Source organism: Varroa jacobsoni, unplaced genomic scaffold (genome assembly GCF_002532875.2).
Source record: "Varroa jacobsoni isolate VJ856 unplaced genomic scaffold, vjacob_1.0 scaffold_634, whole genome shotgun sequence".
Taxonomy (NCBI): domain Eukaryota; kingdom Metazoa; phylum Arthropoda; class Arachnida; order Mesostigmata; family Varroidae; genus Varroa; species Varroa jacobsoni.
In genome coordinates, this window is record NW_019213536.1 from 56,382 (window position 1) to 75,824 (window position 19,443).

A 19,443-nucleotide genomic window follows, 5' to 3' on the forward strand; every position below is an offset into this window, starting at 1 on the left:
CTCGAGAGCTTGCCTACATAGGAGGGTACTGGCTTTAACTTGGCTCGTGGAGAAGTGTTTTCAAGGTTTTAGAATAGTTCTACCTAGAGTTAAGTTCAGAAACATAGTGTTTTGTTTTACGTTTCACACCAATCAATATCGTCGTGGAACATCGACACATGGCGTGACGAAAGTTTCACGTTAAATTTATTACCTAAAATCTCTCAAACTATCTATAGCTATGGTTATGCTAGGTAAAATAACGACATCAGATATGATACTAATCAGTACGGTACTATTTTTATTGGTCTACGCTAAATGACTAGGTGCACCATGAGTAGATTCACGGCCATCCTATCGAGTCCTTAGCATTAGACTGCCAGGTGCGCTTCCTGTCAAATACACCGACGCACTTTTTCGGCCTAATCAAAGTACACAAAATCAACAAGGGAGGCCGAACTTTACACCTGAAAACCAATGACAAATAAAAGAATATGCAATAAATTATTGAGCTGGTGTTTAACTGGAACTTACGAGCTATGCTTTCTCATAAGTGATAGGCCCAAGGGTAAAACTTAGTAACGTTAAAATTTTGCTCGGGTATCTTTTCCATATCGTAAATGGTACGCGCAATATGCCTCGAGACAGGATACACTATAACGGATTTGACGTTCTGTCCGAAGAAATTGCAGCGAAAATCGCCAGGGCCGCAGTTGGTAGTTGCTCTAGACTGGGCTGATAAGTTCATTCCTCCAATAAACTCAAACGGTATAGTGACTAATTTATTTAAAACTAATTTATTAGTTTTAGCGCCATCGTCATCATATATGCATCCGTAATAAGTTGATGCCAAGGACGTATCGGAATAAACTTACTAATTAGATTTCTGCTGAAGTCGTTATCCATAATATTCAAATGATTCTTAAGTTAACGATGAACAGACAAAAGCGCACAGTAGAGCTTGAAAACTTTCCCAACTGAAGTGCTCGCCATAGCTTTTTATTTCCGCCGGTAGTAGCTTAAGCACCGGCCCATGATACACAACGACGAAGCGGCTGAATTTGATCTTCAACATTCTTGTTGCTGCCATTTCCTCAATCATTTAACTCAGTAAAACTGAATAACTGTATAAAAGTGAAAATTCAACTCCAGACGGGCAGCGCGAATTGTCCTTGTTTTCTATACGATAAATTGACTATTTGTGAGAAAAAAAAAAACAATAAAAACAAAAGGTCTGTGATTAGTTCGAGTATAGTAAAGCATAACATCCAAGTTCGTTGCGGTGAACGGATACCAGTGCTAACTAACATCCTGGTAATGGGATTGTTCCACAATGAAAACCGACGATAGCGCATATGGAATAAGGCAGGCCCGACTATAAAAAAAATTGACATTATAAATCTGTTGGTTAGTGTGTTTTTCCCAGCGTCAGCAATCATCGTGCTCGTTATCAGTATCTTTATCAGAAAGCGAACAAAGCTGAATTTACAAGTGAAGTAGTTCATAATGAGCGAAGTTCACTAGTTTAAATGACAGATTCCTCTGGAAATGCAGCTAAATCTATAAAACTGTTAACGCTCTTAAATCCCGTTGCTCACCACTTCAGAAACTTTCTGAACGTTCTCCGTTTCTTTCTCTCTCAACGCGACTTTTCCCAACTCCTGAGACAATTTATGTAGAAGAATGCGCTTCAACGTTCAAGGGAATCCTGGTTTCTTTGACAGGGCATACCCAACGCCACCGAGGCCTGACTGACATCACACGCAAAATCAAGCGACGTCAGTACATAAAGCAATCAGTAACCCGCACTGCTCCTACTCCAGGTTTTCTCGAAGAAAGCTCTCCGGCAAGCTGTAGTTGACGCACTAAACAACTGCTCCAACCACAGAAACGACAGATAAAAAAGACGTTTGCAACCCCCATTAGCCGCCACGAAGAGTAAAAGTAGTACGTCGGATCGAAGCGAGCCTTCTTATCTAACATCTCAGAGAGATCTAAGAGTGCCCTCGCCAATCAGTATACGACAGCTTCAAAAATTGTCCACAAGCAGCATTCATAACAACTACTATCGCTATTATGTTCGTCAGTCTTCTTTAGAAAGATGGCCACTTTTTGGCAGAGTCGTATGACACTTTACCGTCCGTGATATAGAAAAACAAATCATTTTATATAAACCTGAGCAAAATTGTCCTATTGTCGTCCCGTTTCGCGATATGGTAGCTATAGTTAAAAAAAGCATTGAATAACGTAGAGTATTTCACAGTTTAGTTGTACAAAACCTGTATTCAAAAGGTGCAATATTCAAAGGAATAATCAAGCGCATGAATGAGCTGCATCAGATATAGGACCTAATAAAACGTTGACAAATTTTCCAATAAACTTCGGGATGATTTTCAAAATAAGGTCGCAGCTATAGATGCATTAGCCCGAACCAGTAATCGTGTAAACTGTCTTACTTAATAAGCCCTTTTTTGAATCTAGAAACTGACGAAAAACACTTTTACTGCACATGGTGGTAGTATCTTTTTTAGAAGGTAACTAAATGGAATTAAATTGAACAGATGCAGAAGCCGCTATTAGATAGGTATTTCCGAGTATAATATAATATTCCAGTTTCCTGTATGACAAGTCCCTGATAATTTAAAAGGAAAAATAAATTTGGAAAAAAAAAAGATTGAAAAGACAAAATCCACAAATACTTAAAATATGTTTATAATAATAACAATAACAATTATAATCGTTACTAAAATAGAGGCGAAACTTATCGCAACATGTCCATAATAGGCCTCCGTATGTCTTGATAGACAGTTGCGCGTATAGAATACGGTAGTAGTCACCTTTGACAGGTTCAACTGTAACTCAGCGATAAATTAGGAATTATTTTTCATTTTCCTTTTGTCTACCACAGGTTCCTCGCTTACTTTCGCGACATAATCATTGTAGCAAATAGGATCTATAGAGACTATGTCTCTGCCTGCACACATTGCGAATATTGCCGAGCGTACGATATGATTTCCCTGACGCCGTCTGCTTGGCCACCCTCCCTCCACTTCAGACCAGACCAACTGAACGAACTACCAGACAAGTTGACCTTAATGCTCATATCCACTTACCGTAGTAAGCGATGCGAGTATTATCCATACAGTGAAAAAGGATTTGCAGAAGCAAAAGTTGATAAATCGCGGCCCATCTGGGAAATTCGTCTTTTTTTTATTATATGAATGAACTATCCACTCCTGACGAAGACAGAAAGTACATCTAAATCCCTCTCCTTAAAAGATTACATCCTTTCGCTTATTAAGCGACTGTTATTATACATGCATGCATGTATATTATCATTGCTACTGCAAAGATAGCTATGCTAGAAAGCCTGCGCAGAGAATAACTCATGTTGTCTATTTGAAAGCGACAAAAAAATAGGCGAAGGAAGAGATTCATCTGTTAGGCGTGTCGTGCTCACCGATTAGATATGGTTTACTTCAAACCCTTTGAAGCCAGTGTTTTTAACAAAGGCCTGTCTTTCGTTCTCGCCGCTCATCCGTATCATCGTTATGGCTGCAGTAGCTTTTCGCTGACCGCACCTCTCTATCCCCACCTGTTCATTCCATTTTCTCAGTTGTAGCTTTGTAGTCCGTTTGTAGGGTCGTGCTGGGTGTCGAAGCAACACGGTCGGTCTACAGTGGCCTGACGGGGCTTCCTTGTTCATTGTGCAAACGGCAGTACACATGCGAGGCGTCATCGACACAATATAGCAGGTTAGCCGTCCGCCGAAGGGAAAGAAATTCCTTTAAAGGTCCTCACTCGTCTTACAGAGACACGCACATAGGCTCCGTGCGCACAGGGCGGAATCACACAGGAAGATCGGTAGCCGTAGTGAACTAAAACTCCTTTCGGAAGACCTCGGGTTCGGTGCGCGAGTGATCGCGCAGAGGCAACGCTGCTTACAATTGCGAACACTCCAGTAAGGTGAGAAAGAAGCCCTGGCCGGGGAAGTCTGAGGTGAGTCAACCTCCTTTCAACACTCATTCAACTACTGTTACCTGGCTCCCTTTTCTTCTCCCTTTAGGGAAAATACAGCGTCTGGTGGAGCACACGCAGCAATGGCTACACCATGCGTAGCAGCAGTAGCTGTAACAGTACCAGCCTTCCTTTGCCTCCTTGTATCCTCTGTTCTCCTGCATCTTGTCCTAGAGCTTCGCCTTTCTTTTCTTTCTTTCTTTCTGTCCTTTTCCTCCTCCACTTCTCCCTTATATTCTTTTTTCTGTCCTACTAACGGCTGTCGCAGCAGAGTAGTAGGTTCATTCTTCTACTTTTTGGCCTGCTCTCTTTCTCTAATATATATGTAAAAAAAAATTTTTCCTCTTCCGTCTTTCCTTCTCTCTGTCCGTCTTCTTCCTCGCCCTTTTTCGAGTGGATTTTTCAATTGGGATTCTAGTACGATGGTGAAGAAGAGTCCAAACAGAAGCGCAAAGGACGCTACAGAGGGCTGGCTTGTCTCCTCGACCCCAGCTCTACCCCAGGTATCACAGGCGCACATACAACTCTCGGCGTCTCCTGAGGCCACTCGCCTCATTGCTCTAGCCAGAGTGATGTGTTATCGCGGCTCCGCCACCGCTGCCTCTCTGTCTGTCTCTATATGTCTGCCTGTCTGCTAGGCGCCCAGTTGCTGAGTCTATTCAGTCTACTGGCATTACTATTGCCTACACCTTTTGCTGGCAGCCTACAGGTTCCTATTCGACCAAAGAGAGAACCGCCGCTTACTTGATCCCGGTACTATAGGACACGACCACCAGTTCACAAAAAAAGAGGGACAAAGAAAATACACACATACACACACTATAGCGACACCATTCAAAACCTATTCAGACTGTGTTATCAATGTGATGACAAGTCCTGCCCCTTGGACTTGCTGCTGTTGAACGACCTATTAAATGCGAACTGAGGAACGAGTGCCATTGTACGCAAGCAGCGAATGATATATGGTGAGTACTTAAACAAAGTTTGGGCAATCGTTTTGCAATTGTTGTCGACTTTAAAGCCGGAAGTGTCGAACGAGAATCGTGGAAGTAACACTGGTTAGTGCTGACTGTACCGTCCATCGAAGTTCATGCAGACTTCCCGCCGTTTCCTAGAACGCATAGGAGCTTCAAAATCAAATAATCTTCTTCCATAAGAAAAGACAGCGGACAGTAACGATTTGTTCCACTTCAACATAGCGGACGACTTCGCCGTAGGTAGTGGGGAACCAAGAGGATAAACGCCAGTGATTCAGTATATAACAATGTAGTACTCAGTGGAATTTTTTGTTACAAATTTAATGCCCATACTGGCCCCAATTTCCGTGGGCAGGCGCTTCCGTGCCGTTCGATTGTTTAATTCTATAAAATTAGGTGCAACATATGCCCCTGAAAACAGTCTGTCCTGTATGTATCTAACTATCGACGCAACTGCCTAAGCCGCTAATGTGTTGAATACAAAAAAAAAGCCGTTAATTGACCGGCTGAAAAAAGACGACCATAACTTATTATAACAGGCACCTTGTAATTGTATGCTCACTTGAGGTCTGTATTTTACGAGATATCAACCTGCGATATATTTATTAAACCTCCACCCACATTCTGAGCACGAACGTTACAGTATCTTTTCAAATATATAAACATTCTGATTTAGCTCGAAATACTAAGGTGCTAGCTAGTATGAATTCCAACATCGGGAAGGTATGGAATCAGATGGCTTTTTTTTTTTTGCTAGTCGATTTTTTTTTGTAGCGTATTCAATACATTATAAGCTTAAAAATATTAGTATCTATGCATGGTGGCTGTAACTATTAGATCTACCTTTGATCCTTACCTCGACTGTAGTCGTTGAGGGTAGCCCGTCGTCATCCCCAATATTATCTGTGATGTCTTTGTTGTTGTTGTTGTTGTTGTTGTTGTTGTTGCTATTATTATTATTGTTATTGTTCAACAGCTGTGGCTGTCCAATATTGCCCTCATCTGTATTATCCGTAGGGCGGTGAACTATCGGCAATGGTGATTCGTTTCCAGTGGGGCAACTGTTTGCCGGCACTTCGTTCTTCAATATTTCCGCACATCCTGGCAGTGTTCCTGCTACCAAGGAACCTCCGACTATCATTCCTCCGCCGCCTCCTCCTCCATTTGGGGCTGCAGTACTAATGCTGTTTAATGGTTGAGCGTGAAAATTGAGCAGTAGGGGGTTAAGTGACAACCCTAGTGGCGGCCCTCCAAGGCCGTTCAGGGGGTTCAATCCGTTCAAGCTGCCAAGACCACTTAGGCCATTGAGGGTTGGCAACAAAGGTGGAAGCGGCGTTGAGGCCACGGACGCTGCAGCTAGCGCAGCTCGATGTAGTGCTGACGAATATAAACCCTATAGTATGAAAGATTACAGAAAAAGGAAAACAAAGTTGTAGAACAAGAGCTTTTCACAAGAAGCAAAGCAAAGCAACCGTTAGGAGAGCGTACAGTACGAGCAGACTATATTCAAATATGACAGAAATACATACGTTCGAGGAACACTGATATAAACAGAAAACACTAATGAAAACATTCAATTCAACATAAGGGATGCGTGAGTGGGTGCAGTGAAGTCAGCGAGAGGACACACCGCTACGCTAATTGCCGTGATTTTCTAATAGGAGTCTAACAAAACGTTTAGAAAAACTGAATAATTGATAATACGCACAGACCTGCAATAGTTGATGAGCTGCAACGATCTGATCCGTTGATGCTGTATTCGAGTGCGCGTTCTGCTGTGTTTGATGTTGTTGTTGCGGCTGCTGTAACTGGGATGTTTGATGGTGATTCACAGATAACGGATTGCCGCTTGGATGGTGTTGACTCTTACAAATAGGTGAACTACAATGGCTAGGTGAGTGTGGGGAGCGTGGTCCTAACGATTGCACCCCCCATGGCGACGAGTACAGTGCAGCGCCATTATAAGGACTTGATCGACAACTCGACATAGGAGCGCCGCTGACAAAATCGCTTTGGTCAGCCTCAGAGCGATTGTCTCTTGGAGACGGCACTCTGAAAATGGATTCGTTGATACGTCAATAAAAATAGAGTGTTTGTCGCTTATGTATACATAATTATTAACGAAATCGAGTCAGTGGTGAGTGGATTTCTATTTCACTATAACTGCTACATGGCGGGTCTCCAGTCTTTGTATATGCCAGATCTGAGGCGTTCCCTGGAATGCCCCTTTGGTTGAAACAACCGAACTCTTCCCCTATCATTATAAGAAATATCTCAAAAACTATACGTGAACTGTGATTACCATCGCCCTGCTTACCTAATATTATCGTTTTTCTGGAGCTTAAGAGTGACCTAACTGTGTCGCGCCTTGTAATCAACGATTTGTCGCCATCAATACCACAGGGCATATATACTGTGTGGTAAGATCTTTATTATATATATAACGAAAAAATCATAAGTTGTCAACTAATGTGAGTCTTTCGATGCTTCGCACATCCTTAGATAGAAGATATGATTTCATCTTCTGATTATCTCCGATTTGACTGATTATTTATCTAGTAATAAATTCTGTAAAAATAAAGTTTTGGTATATCTTTAAATTGTTTAGAATACTAATGTTACTGATCACCCCAGTTCAGTAACGTTGGTGTTATAAACTTGTTTGCATATCGCACTATTTATTTATTATTTGTGCTAAATTATCTAGCTGAATTAAACTAAAAACGCTGCAGTTTTTACTACAAATAATAACTAGATAGATTTCGGAAAGTTACAGGCGTATAATTTCCATTTTGGAAAATATTTTCTAAGGTTCGGAAAGTATCTATATTTTTTAAGAAAATAGATCTTAAAGGAACAAATGTCCGTTAACCAGACAAAGCTTGAAATAGTCGACGACGATAAAATTGACGAAAATAATATAGCATTGCATTTTGCCTTGAACTGGATGAGTTTTAAGTCGCTTTTTCAAAATAAAAACAAAGCTTATTATTATAATTTTTCAATGAATCCACCTATACTTAGATACGCGCGCTACGCCTGCCGATAAATTATGCATTCTATTTTCCTCCATAAATCGTATCGCTATAGAAAAAAGTACGAAAAATCAATTCGTATTCGATCAGCTTGTGGTTTGTTTTTTGACAGAGAATTATATCGTGCGCACGTATATTAACCTGTGGTCAGTCGTGGTGTTTGGGGCACATAATCGGCCAAGAAAAGGTGGAAGAGTGGATGTAGGTGCTAGCCTTTTATCCTCATCGCGTAGACATAGGTATTCGTAGAAAGGAGGCATAAGTTGCGAAACTTCCTTCTTGACCATGGCGGGCACACGATCAGCCGAGGCAGATGACATCGTTGGTTTTGGTTTTCTTCTTGGCTTGTATTTGTAATCGGGATGTTCTCTCATATGTTGTGCTCGAAGTCTTTTAGCTTCCTCGATGAACGGCCTTTTAGAAGCCTCGGAGAGCCGCTTCCACTCAGTTCCGAGTCTTTTGGAAATCTCCGAATTATGCATCTTTGGATTCTCTAACGCAATTTTACGTCGTTGCGCCCGGGACCATACCTACACGGAGAAAAAGAACAGTTGAGGTCTAATGTTATTCAATAGGCTCCAACAGGCAAACTATATGTTCTTGCTCGTGATAAGAAATTCACTCTTATTCTGGATTTTACTAATGGATTGCTAGAGCACTGCGTATAAAATAACCGCCATAGCAATCGAACTGACCGTCTACCAAGATACTGCGGCTACTTAGCTAGAGACGATACACAAATGTGAATACCTCAGAATCACATCGACAGAATACTTCAGATAAGTTTCAGTTATTGCTCATATCTCAGCAAAGATGACACCGAGCGCCTGTGAGCCGTGTACATCGGCAAGAGAACACTGTCGTACGTACTACTTATACGAAACTGATTCGGAATCATGTCTTTCTTTTTCTACTTACCATAAACGCATTCATTGGCCTCTTAACATGGTTATCATCTTGACAGGCTGCATCCTGTGTTTCGCCTGCGATGAGGGGGCTTTCATCTTTCACTGGCTGGAAGAGCTGACTTGAAATTGATCGATAGTCAAACGATGGATTAAACGGCAGCATGATTCCTGTGTTAAATCGTCAAGCAACGTTCGAACTTTAGATACGTCATAAAATGGTAGGCAAAGAGTAAATGAAAATGGAAGGTGCCCACATCTTGACAGTCCCAGTAGACTTCACGCAATTTAGGCTACTGTGCAATGAAAAATCTATTTAATATAGCACATAGAATAAGGTACCATCTAAGCCTTCACACACACTAATCGCGTAAAATACGTTCAACGCGTACACTCTACGCGTTCAACTGGAACACTCTGTTTGTGTATAGTAAACACCACCTGACCACTGGGTTGTGTCGAAGGTCTAAAGCACAAGAAAATTTATTTGCAAATCTGTACCAAACGCGAAAAAACTTGGATACAATGGAGCTGGGAGAGGTTAGTATTCATTCATAAAAGTCCAATATACATATATAAAGGTGGATTAGCGGATGCCGAACAGTCTAGGGCAGTGCAGTTGATAACTACGGGAGAGAAATTGGGAGAAATCATACGGCTACAAATTTAGCTATCAACACAAACGTTCTGTAAGTTCATAAAGGTCACGACAAGTTTCTGATAACAAGTATGTTACGGAGACATACCTTCGGCCAAAAGTCAATGTATCAATCCTCTGCAACGACAAAATAGGTCACTCTCCCCCTCTTTATGATGGGATCTGCCAAGAAAGCTTTCCTGCTACTGGAAGTACACACTTCTTGACTGGTAAAAACTCATATTGCCGCATTTAAGGTTTCTGACTTAACTGCCGCGGAATGGTTTAGTGCGACTCATCGATACGGCCAGAACGATTACTTCGTTAGAATTAAGAATAACCTTCAGAACAATTCAGCTGAAACATTGGGTTTGCCCAAATTGAAATGCAGTCGGTGAATAAGTTTTCTCGGAACGGACGAAGTTATAACGAAAGTTGATACTTAATTTTTTAGCGCCATTTAAACGTTAAGGAGTGGTGAGCCGGCAGAACCTTACGAGCCAAAGGACCCGAGGCCGAGCTGCGGACTCGGGTGTTCGGGTAAGCCATGCTTGTCCATTCGATGCGCATAATTCATTCGATCAGACTGTGTGACTCACTTAAGTGAGTCCTTCGGTCTATCTTGCATTTTATCGGGAGACTTACTCAATGGACAGTTTATATTTGATTAGTATGTTATGTAACTATATATATATATATATATATATATATATCGTTCGGAAGTATAGAATGGGTCGAAATTTCTGATATTGGGTTCCTTCCTCTTTCTTTATTGCTTTCAGTTTTCCTTACCTGCATCGAACAAAAGTTCTAGAGACAAGTGTTTCTCATCGAGTTGTATCGTTAGAATTACATTTATAGACACATATTACCTCAGCTATTTGAAATACAAGCTTACTAGCAATAGATATTTTTAGAGCTTTAGGGAATTTTCTAGAATGAAATGTTGACTCCTGTTGTTTATGTGTCTTCTTGTTGCTGTTGTTACCCTTATTTGGGTATTACGAGGGGCATCCGTAAAGCGTACCCAAATAAGACAGGCAAGTGCTGGGGTGAAGAAACAAATATCTTGCCGCAGTTACCATAATTGTCGTTCCCCGCGCAATTTTGAATGAGGAAATTTCACCAATAAAAAAAGATGCCAAAACGGTTTTTTATTTGGAAGAAAGTGACGCGCTATGGTGAGAGGAGCGCTGATATAACGACAAATGCCAATATTTGGATAAATTTTCCGTGGTATTGTTTGGCTTCCTGATTGATCGTAACATGAACTTACTTACACCATTCCCTATGCTATCTTATAGGCACATAAATTAAGTAAGTAGTATTATGAGTTAATATTCTAGCGCAGCTAAGGCCGAACCGTTTCGCGCACTCGCCCCAGCAACAGCCCTTGTCTGTGCGTAAAGATTATCCGCTGTGGTTAAACCAAATTGGCAAATCACATCGAATTTATTTATGGTTTATTTACGGTACCGTCTTTACGGGGTACAGCGAAGCGCGCTGTTATACACTATGGCATTTCTACTGGTTGTCAGATTGAGATTGACCATGACAGGTATCATTGAATTTCTTCGATGCATCAGATAGAATTCCATATAATCTATATATCTCATATAAAAGAAGTTCACTGTGTCTTCATAAGCGGCCTGGGCGAAAAAATCTGTTCTTCTCACCATTGGATGACTGCGTAAATACAAATCCAACCTACTACTACTACTGCTAATACTAATGCGATTGTAGATTGCCTGAACGATGATTGCATGAGTAGCTATGTCGGCTGACTCTTAAAAGAGAGCTGAATATCTGCTTGACACGGTGGGACAAAGCATGTATTTTGTCAGTGAAAACTGTAACTTATGATTCTCATTGGTTGTTTATTGCGCCTGTTGTGGCAGCAATATTTCACTATATTTGTTATCTAAGAACAAGCCTTACCCGCATTGTAAGAACAAAAGAAGCCAAAATGTTTCCAAACTGTCACGCCCTTATGGAAAAGCAGTATTTGACAAAAGCGCTTCCTCGTTATGTGTGATTCCTACTTATTCCGACGGTTTTAACGCACCTAGCAAAAACCCATAATTTTAATTAACATAGCCGCTATGCGTAATTACTAGCTTCTCTTGACTAACCAAAGAAGCGTCTCGTGAATTACTGTAAAAAGGAAAAATGCTCAGTTTCTTGTAATTCCGCTGTCCTTTAATAACCATAATCTGAGGAGAACAAATTTAAGAAAATAGAACTTACCCGCTCCTTGGCATTGTCCGCCATCCTCTGGAACACCAGGTACACGACCCTCAAAGCTCATCATCATTTTTTAATTTCGATCAAGCGTCAATTTCTTATATTTTCTGTCAAAGACTCGCGGTCTCATGAGCTGGTTGGTGCAACTTTTCTCTACTAGATACTATACACTTTGAAAGATGCTCCGGTAAACGCGCACTCACTCCACGTGTCTGTCACTGCACTAAATAATAGGTTACGACCGGCAAATTAAAGCGGTCACTTTTGGCCGTTCTGCTACGCAGTATTACAATCTAGCCCACTCTCTAACAGCTTCTCACTGAAACGTGTCCTGTTCTGCACAAGTTGGTCACTGGGTAAGCACGAGGATGTACTGAGATGTAAGAGAGGCAACGAGGGATCCTACCCTCATCGCGGTGGCAAGGATCGCAAGGTAGGCCTCAACCTCACAGAGACTCGGAATAGCGCATGCGCGAGCCTACACCTTGGGCGGGTCCAGGGGCGGAGCCAAAACGACAGCTACCTCATAGCTCAGAGAAAACACTCTTTGTTTTAGCACTCGAGTCAACTAGGTTAAAGGAGGCGGCCTTTAGGGGGTTGGATCTCAAATACACCCACCGTCGCGATACCTGATACGGTGCTTCCTTGACACCATGTGTTCTTTACGCACAGGATGACATCATGCTCATCAGGGTACGCGGCAGTAACCGGCCGGGAACGGAAAAGTGCATTCGGAGGCCTAAAAGTTATTAGAGCGAGTCGGCTCCGTTCTTCGGGCATCGGAATATTAATTTATCCGATATTTTACATCAGTTCAGGAATTCTATGCATCACATGTATTGTATATAGCTAAAAGCTAACGATAGAACTAATTTATAATGCGTTCTATATATTATATATAGTACAGCACAGATAATTGGTCTGCTTTTGTCACTCTTGTGGTGAAATCCCTCGGCGATTTTACCGATTGGCTCGAATGAACTGATAAAGTGTTTTTTTTTTTTTGGTAAAAAATCCACAAGATAATAAGGCATATTATTTTTGGCATATGGTTTATTTGTTTTGGTGCACTGTATATATATTTGTGTTAAAAGAAGTACCGGTAAGCCGAACTGTGTAACTGACATTTCTCAATGATGTTTTGTTTTGAGCGACAGTTACGTCTCGTGACTTTCAATTGTTCCCCTATATCGAAAAATGATACGTCCATGGTAGATGAGGCTAGACGTTAGCGTTTCTGTATGTTAGGCGCGAGAATTTTATGTAATCGCAAAGAAAGGATGAACTGCGGCCTTAGGGGTTATACAACTGTTTCTCTATATAGACGTTATGTTTTACGTCCTCTGGACAACGACTTATTTTTATATAATTTACCGCGACTAGTCACGACTGACTCATTGTGAGTGCCACACTGAATAGGTTCATTTTTCGTTAGTTTTTCCAAATACGATAATCATACAAAGCAAGCTATAGCATATCAGTATGCATTTGCTGCCATTATTATATGCAGCGCTTGCTGGAAACTAATATGACTCATATGTAATAGATGTACATAGACAAGGAGTCAACCATGTATCGGTCATGCTATCACCTGCTCTAGGGGGAGTTTGAGGAGAATGATAGGATAACGGGCACCTTTCAAGGTAGCGTTTTTAAAATGATCCTTATTAAACATTTCCATAGGAACAACTGTACATATTTTTTTAATCGTTTACGAACTGCAATGCGCTATCAAGCCTCTGGATGCTCCGTTGACTTAGTCGGAGCGCAAATAGATAACGTCTCATAAGAGAATAGGGAATCACCGACGATGCACGGTGTTTTCGTCGGAAGAAAACAGCCTGCAATTATCCTACTTTGTTTTATCTTTCCTATACACCAGATGCTATTGTTGATGCGTGCAACTTTTCGTCGGGTCCTATTTTTTTGCACTCTTTGCTCTGCCTTTACACTACATATATTATTCTAACGTTAGCCATATTTTCGTTAACGTAAAAGCGTTGTCAATTAACCGCGCATCGGCGATGCGTAAACAAGAACGAAAGGTTAGCGGTTTGTTAATAAAGTAAATCGCTCCCATCGGACGAATCAGTAATTCCTATGGTGTAGCTAGCCGGAACAGAGTATTCAGATACCCATTCGATAGAACGTATCCTTCATATATTAAATTGGCCGAATGCTTTCGGTGCTCGAAATTTAATTTATATTTGGTATTGAAAAAGATAAAGTTTTTTATACATACAATTAAAGAAAATGTTACGACTTTTACGTCCGGTGTTGCCATCAGACACATTTGCATGAAAATACACGGACAAAAAATAGAGCACTGTCCTATGTTTAGGTTGAGCATATTGCGACACTTTGTCTCTTAAGACGTAACGCAAATTCTCTTTAATGCTATTGTTAGCATATGCGTGCAGCCAATACGTACGTTTTGGATAGTGAGCTACAGATGCAAACGGAAGCGAATGTTCCAATGCGTGCGCTTACAACAACAGTCAGTCTTTAGTGGATGAGACTCCTCACAAGAAACGCATGATTTCAGCTTACTTAGAATTTCATCGTCATCGTACTGAGTGCGTGAAAATAATAGTCGATTGTTGGTTTTGATATTGTAGGTACAGCCATCTCATGAAAATATAGAGCGAGAGAGAGATCAGATCTCAGCAGAAAGCACATTGATGTTCCTGTCTGTGCGGGGCCCGCGTGTGTTTGTGTAGATGGAGTGGATCATTCATACAGAAAGCGAGATGTTTGCTTTGTTCCGTCCGGCGAATCGCCGCGGATAAAGTGATTGATTATTTGAGCGTTAACAATCTGGTTACTTTTCGTTTCCCAAGAGTCAAAGTGCTTCTTAAAATCGCGTCCGAGGTGGAACTTCGAACGTCACCCCCAGGCCCAACGTCGAATTTCTATAACTATCACTATAACGTGTTATTTCTGGTTCAAAAGCCACAGTTCTATGAAGTTTGTTGGCCTTGTAGTTCACAGTTCGAACTGTGAACAGAACTTCCTTTCAGTACTAACGTGGCAAGTTCTCAGTCGCTCAGAAAGCATAGTACCTGCATATGTTACAACTATATTAGTCATTGAAACTACATTTGATAATAGTCGGCAACTTCTCTAGAAGAAAAATTAGAATTTATCGATGCACTGTGGCCATTGTGAAACAATTACTTTGAAAAATGTTTAGCATAGCCATCAGTCTGGTCCAAAAACGGTACTAGGCTTATTTCATGTAGGTATGCATACTAAGCCTTTTTATAACAATAACTTAACTAGAATCGCCTTCTCTGCGAACAAAGCCGGCTTCCTACAGCTACCACAATATATTCTAAGTGGCCCCTGTCCATATTATCAATTCAATTTAAAACATTGCACATGTTTACAGCAAATATGTTATTTTCACTTAGAATACTCAACTTCGAAGCACTGGAGATCGAGCAAGGCATTCGGAAGACTTAATAATAAAATGTACACTAAGTTCACTAAGGCCAAATAGAAGTTATATGAAAATGCAAAAAAATAATAATTAAAGTTTAACTGAAATTACTTCTCCTTTGAGTATCTGCAAGCATGATAGATCTCATTTCCAATTTACATTATCCTTTACGTGTTCTGGACTTGACGTCCGTTCGTCGTCGTCGTCGTCGTCGTCGTCGAGGCCGTCACGTCCTTGCTCTTCTGAGTTGGAGAATGGTCATCCTGAAATCATTTTTTAACTTAGATCTAACCTTAGACTTAGCTCAATGTTTCTATTTTGCTTCGTTTCACTGTTTACCATTTACTTATTAGTTATCGGGATGATGTATGGCAAGTACAAATATATCTGGGGTATGTAATTATGTTCTAGACATCCTTGTGCCTTCAAAGTGGATAATTGTGTCTCATAATTGCTAATTAGAGAAATGTATTCGCAGCGTGGCTTTTCATTGTAACAAGCGCGTAAGTTATCTATCTTGCTAACTGCTTCCTCGGCTGCTGACAATTCCATATACGCTAAGTAAAGTGGATCTGTATTGGCTTGAAGACTGGCTAAAGAAAACGAGCTCACTCCACTAGTCAGCGTGATAACACAAAGTCAAGGTGGCGAAGTCACTATTGTTTAAATGCAACTGGGCTAGTTATTCTCTCTAAAAGTAAAAGCCCACTTTGAGCTATATAGGAGATGGCCACGTGCAACGCCGGTGCTTGCATATTTTTCCCATAAAGTTGCAAAGTGGGCAACACGATAAACGTTTCTGAATGTTTATTCTCAACAACTCGATAGAATTCTTTTTCTTTTTCGATAGGCTCCGCGATGGAGCCCGCAGCGATCTGGCGCTGCTCCCTCGTCGAGCTCGCCAACTTCCCACTCTGCATATTGCCTTTTACTAACGCCTTGGCGACGTTAATGGTCTTCCGCTTTCCTCAACCAATCAGTGCTTAAAGATAGCCGACCACTTCTATGCGCTGCTGTTACTTAATTCTCTGAAACTACTTCTCAGCAAAAGGGAAATGCTCCGTTTGATAGGCAGTGGTCAATCCAAATTTATCTCCGCTAGAATCAGTTAGACATGATTGTGTGCCATTTCAGGAAACAGGTGTATTTGTTCGTTATTAATCACAGATCGACTGCTCTGCTTTAAAAAGGTAACTGGAAGCCTGCTACACCCGACGGTAAAGTCCAGTTTCGAACCCAGACAACAATGTATTTCTAGGTTTAGTAGACAGACACCTCACGACTGCATTAAGCCATACTATGCTATACTTATGGAGCAACTGCTTCTAAAAACTAGAAACAATAGACTGAGCTAGGCTTCCATATATGTTCTTCATCTAGGATTTTTTATGTCTTCCATGACGTCGTTTCGAGTCTTACCTGAGAGTCATGCGGTATAAGTAATATGTGAGCGACAATAGAATCATTAAAGTCAATTTAATTTGAAGTGGTTTAGTCGCGACACATTAGTATTGACACTAATTCAGCTTTTGCTGTACACCTCATCCTCATGTAGCATAAACGACGGGCATATCCAAGATTGTTGACTATCCACATGTGCGCTGCAACATATAGTCTAGAACCGTCCGCCCTCCGGAACAGTTCTTCCCTGAGAATTTGCCCTCGCACGCGTTCCATTATATGTCCAAAACTGTTCGCGCTCTGGATTAGTTCATCCTTGAAAAACTACCCTCGGTGGTCGAACTAACTGTTGAGATTACACCCCCTGACGCTTAAGGCTACGCATTTCGGCGTTCTCTGAAACTTATCGCTTTTTTAAGCGAAGGTACTTCTGAATCGTGACAAAAATCGCAATACATGCCCTCGCCCCCTAGGTTTTGCACTTTGGGGCAAGGCTTTGGACTTTAGCAACCTTCACCCTTCACATCAAGCTATTACTTTCCTTAGTTGTGGGTGTATGCCAGGGGCCATATCAGTATCCGCTGTACAGTTTTGTTTCAACGCCTGCATGTCCGCCTGTTTTCCCGGAGTGACCTCAGTTGTTGATTACGCAATCTACAACAGCGCTCGTGATTCGAAACAGGAGCGTGCTAACGACTATGTATTCCCGAAGGTGTGCTTCTGCGTCGAGTTCAGCTATTCCCTTAAGATGAGAATCTTCTGTTCCGAGACATTGCAGTCTCCTGATATCGGTCGCCTTAGGGTCTTCCGAACCCATAGCGTGTGTCAACAGCAACTCTGCACCCAAATCTAATTCTTTCTTCTACACTACACTATTCCGTCGAGTCCGGCTGATCTTAAGACTGCGATGCTTAGCTCAGCAAAGGCGTTACATGCCAGAAACTGAACCCAGTGTGCACTTCGTCTGACTTTGCCGACGGTTCAAATTCACATCGTGGCTGCATCCGATAGGCGCTTACAGATTTCGCAAGAGTCGTGAAATCAGGCGGCAATGCTGCAGTAAAGTGGTTCGCAGGGTTGCAACACCGACACGGTTTTCTTGCGTTGCTTAAGAACTTCTTATTCTAATGGCAATCCTGACATGCTCCAACAGAAATCGTTTCTCCTTGATGAACACGTATAGGTTTTCATCATATTTTCCGACCGGACTTACCCATAATGTTCTGCGCCGTGAGGTGGTGCTTCTCGTGGCAATTGCTCGAACATACGAGCCTTAGCCTTATCTCATGTCGCCTTGTTGCCCAAAACGGGTTCGAATCACTAGTGAGCTGGACCTGGCACAAGTCCATAATTAATCCCGAACAGACGCTTACGCGACGAACTGTTGACGCTCCCTGCTGTCTTCAGAGTCCCGATCCATTACCTATGTCTCGAGGAGCCAAGAAAGGCCAGTTTCGGTGCCAACATGGCTTGTTCCAAACCCCCTGTTAAACGCTCCATCACAAAGTATGACTTCGCAGATTCGTCCGCCGTTTATCTGACCTTCATTTTACTAGTGTCCTGACAAATCAGTGTTTCACCCTCTTCGGAAAAGTTCGTACCAAAAATATCAATACAGATTTCGGTCACCAATTGTAGTGACGACGACGCACCAGGAGCAGCGATTTTCTCGCTTTACACTGGATCGTTGTATGGGATTAAGCATTATACGTGCCGTAGTACTGTATAGTTGGAATGCTTTACAAATCACTTCGCGGTGTAGTTCTATAATACAAAAAATATACAAAAACACCTACATTGACGATATTTACTGAAAGGATCTTTAAAAAACAAGGTTTCTGTAATTCGCTGCCCAATTATATAGTTCTGATTAGAGATTTCAACGTAGAAATTTAGGCTGAGTGACGCTGTTTGAGAACGTTCATGATTTAGTGAGCATTTAAGGAGGAGGCTAAAATACTAATAATAATAATAATAATAGGTAATAGTTCGAACCATCTGTTTTATTATAAATGTCGGGCATGAACAAGTGTACGTAATCTATTTAGTGCCACACTGCCACGTATCTCAAGAATTATACCGTGCGAAACTCCTGCAGGGTGCTGGAATGTTTGAGTTCCCTAGAGGAACAGCAGCTACAGGAGGACATATCGAGCTTCCCAATCGACCAAACGACGCGGTTGGTCAGACCGATTGAATCCTGTCTTTTACGGTACACAATAATCGACAAAAGTCATCATTCCGGGTCATTATGCATGGGCCGAGATTCTCTTCGCCCCTGGCAATACCAGTTATTAAACAAAGCTTGAGATATACCTGAATTTTCTTCGCTTTGACATACTTCTATCACCAAAATGTGGATGCTTCTTCTACATAGACAAGGCAACCTTATAGTCTCGCATCTGTCCATTGAAGAGCTGGACGATACAAGTAAAAATCGCCTCTCTGCCTCGAAATTTTCACGATATACTAGTACGCCGTTCTATGCGCCCCATTTTTTTTTCCTATTCGATAAGCCTATTATTGTCACGGGTAATAGTTGCATAAATGCCGATTATCGAGTAGTGAAATACTTAAAGAATCCAACGGTCCAGTCCTTGAAACAAACCGATTTCTACATGTTGCTATTATTGTATATTCTTTAGCTTACGCAATTCGAAGGAACTTCGCCTAGTGAAATAGGGCCTGTCGATCTCACCCTTGTCTCCAGCAACGGCGAGCTGATATCGTCGTGCGTGATATGCTGGATGCTTTATTACTATCATATTATTAAAATAAACCGTTGACCAGTCGCCGTCAATAGCAC

At 41.5% G+C, this 19,443-nt stretch overlaps 1 protein-coding gene across 7 annotated transcripts; it reads right to left on the minus strand.

Annotated features, from left to right (window-relative positions):
• Positions 1-254: 254 nt before the first annotated feature.
• On the minus strand, positions 255-14,344 carry LOC111262203 (uncharacterized). Of its 7 annotated transcripts, none has more exons than XR_002681454.2 (8): positions 14,226-14,344; positions 11,798-12,533; positions 8,927-9,084; positions 8,150-8,538; positions 6,686-7,025; positions 5,830-6,366; positions 855-1,174; positions 255-446 (listed from the first exon to the last, which is right to left on the minus strand). XR_002681454.2 is itself a non-coding variant. In XM_022836297.2 (6 exons), exons 1-6 carry the CDS (start codon positions 11,862-11,864, stop codon positions 441-443), a joined length of 1,497 nt encoding a protein of 498 aa, XP_022692032.1. In that variant the 5' UTR covers positions 11,865-13,981; the 3' UTR covers positions 255-440. The 7 variants fall into 7 exon arrangements, 1 of the variants encoding a protein (XP_022692032.1); XR_002681455.2 differs by lacking the exon at positions 14,226-14,344 and adding an exon at positions 14,037-14,212 and having other exon boundaries at positions 11,798-12,324; XR_002681453.2 differs by lacking the exon at positions 14,226-14,344 and adding an exon at positions 14,037-14,212.
• Positions 14,345-19,443: the final 5,099 nt, after the last annotated feature.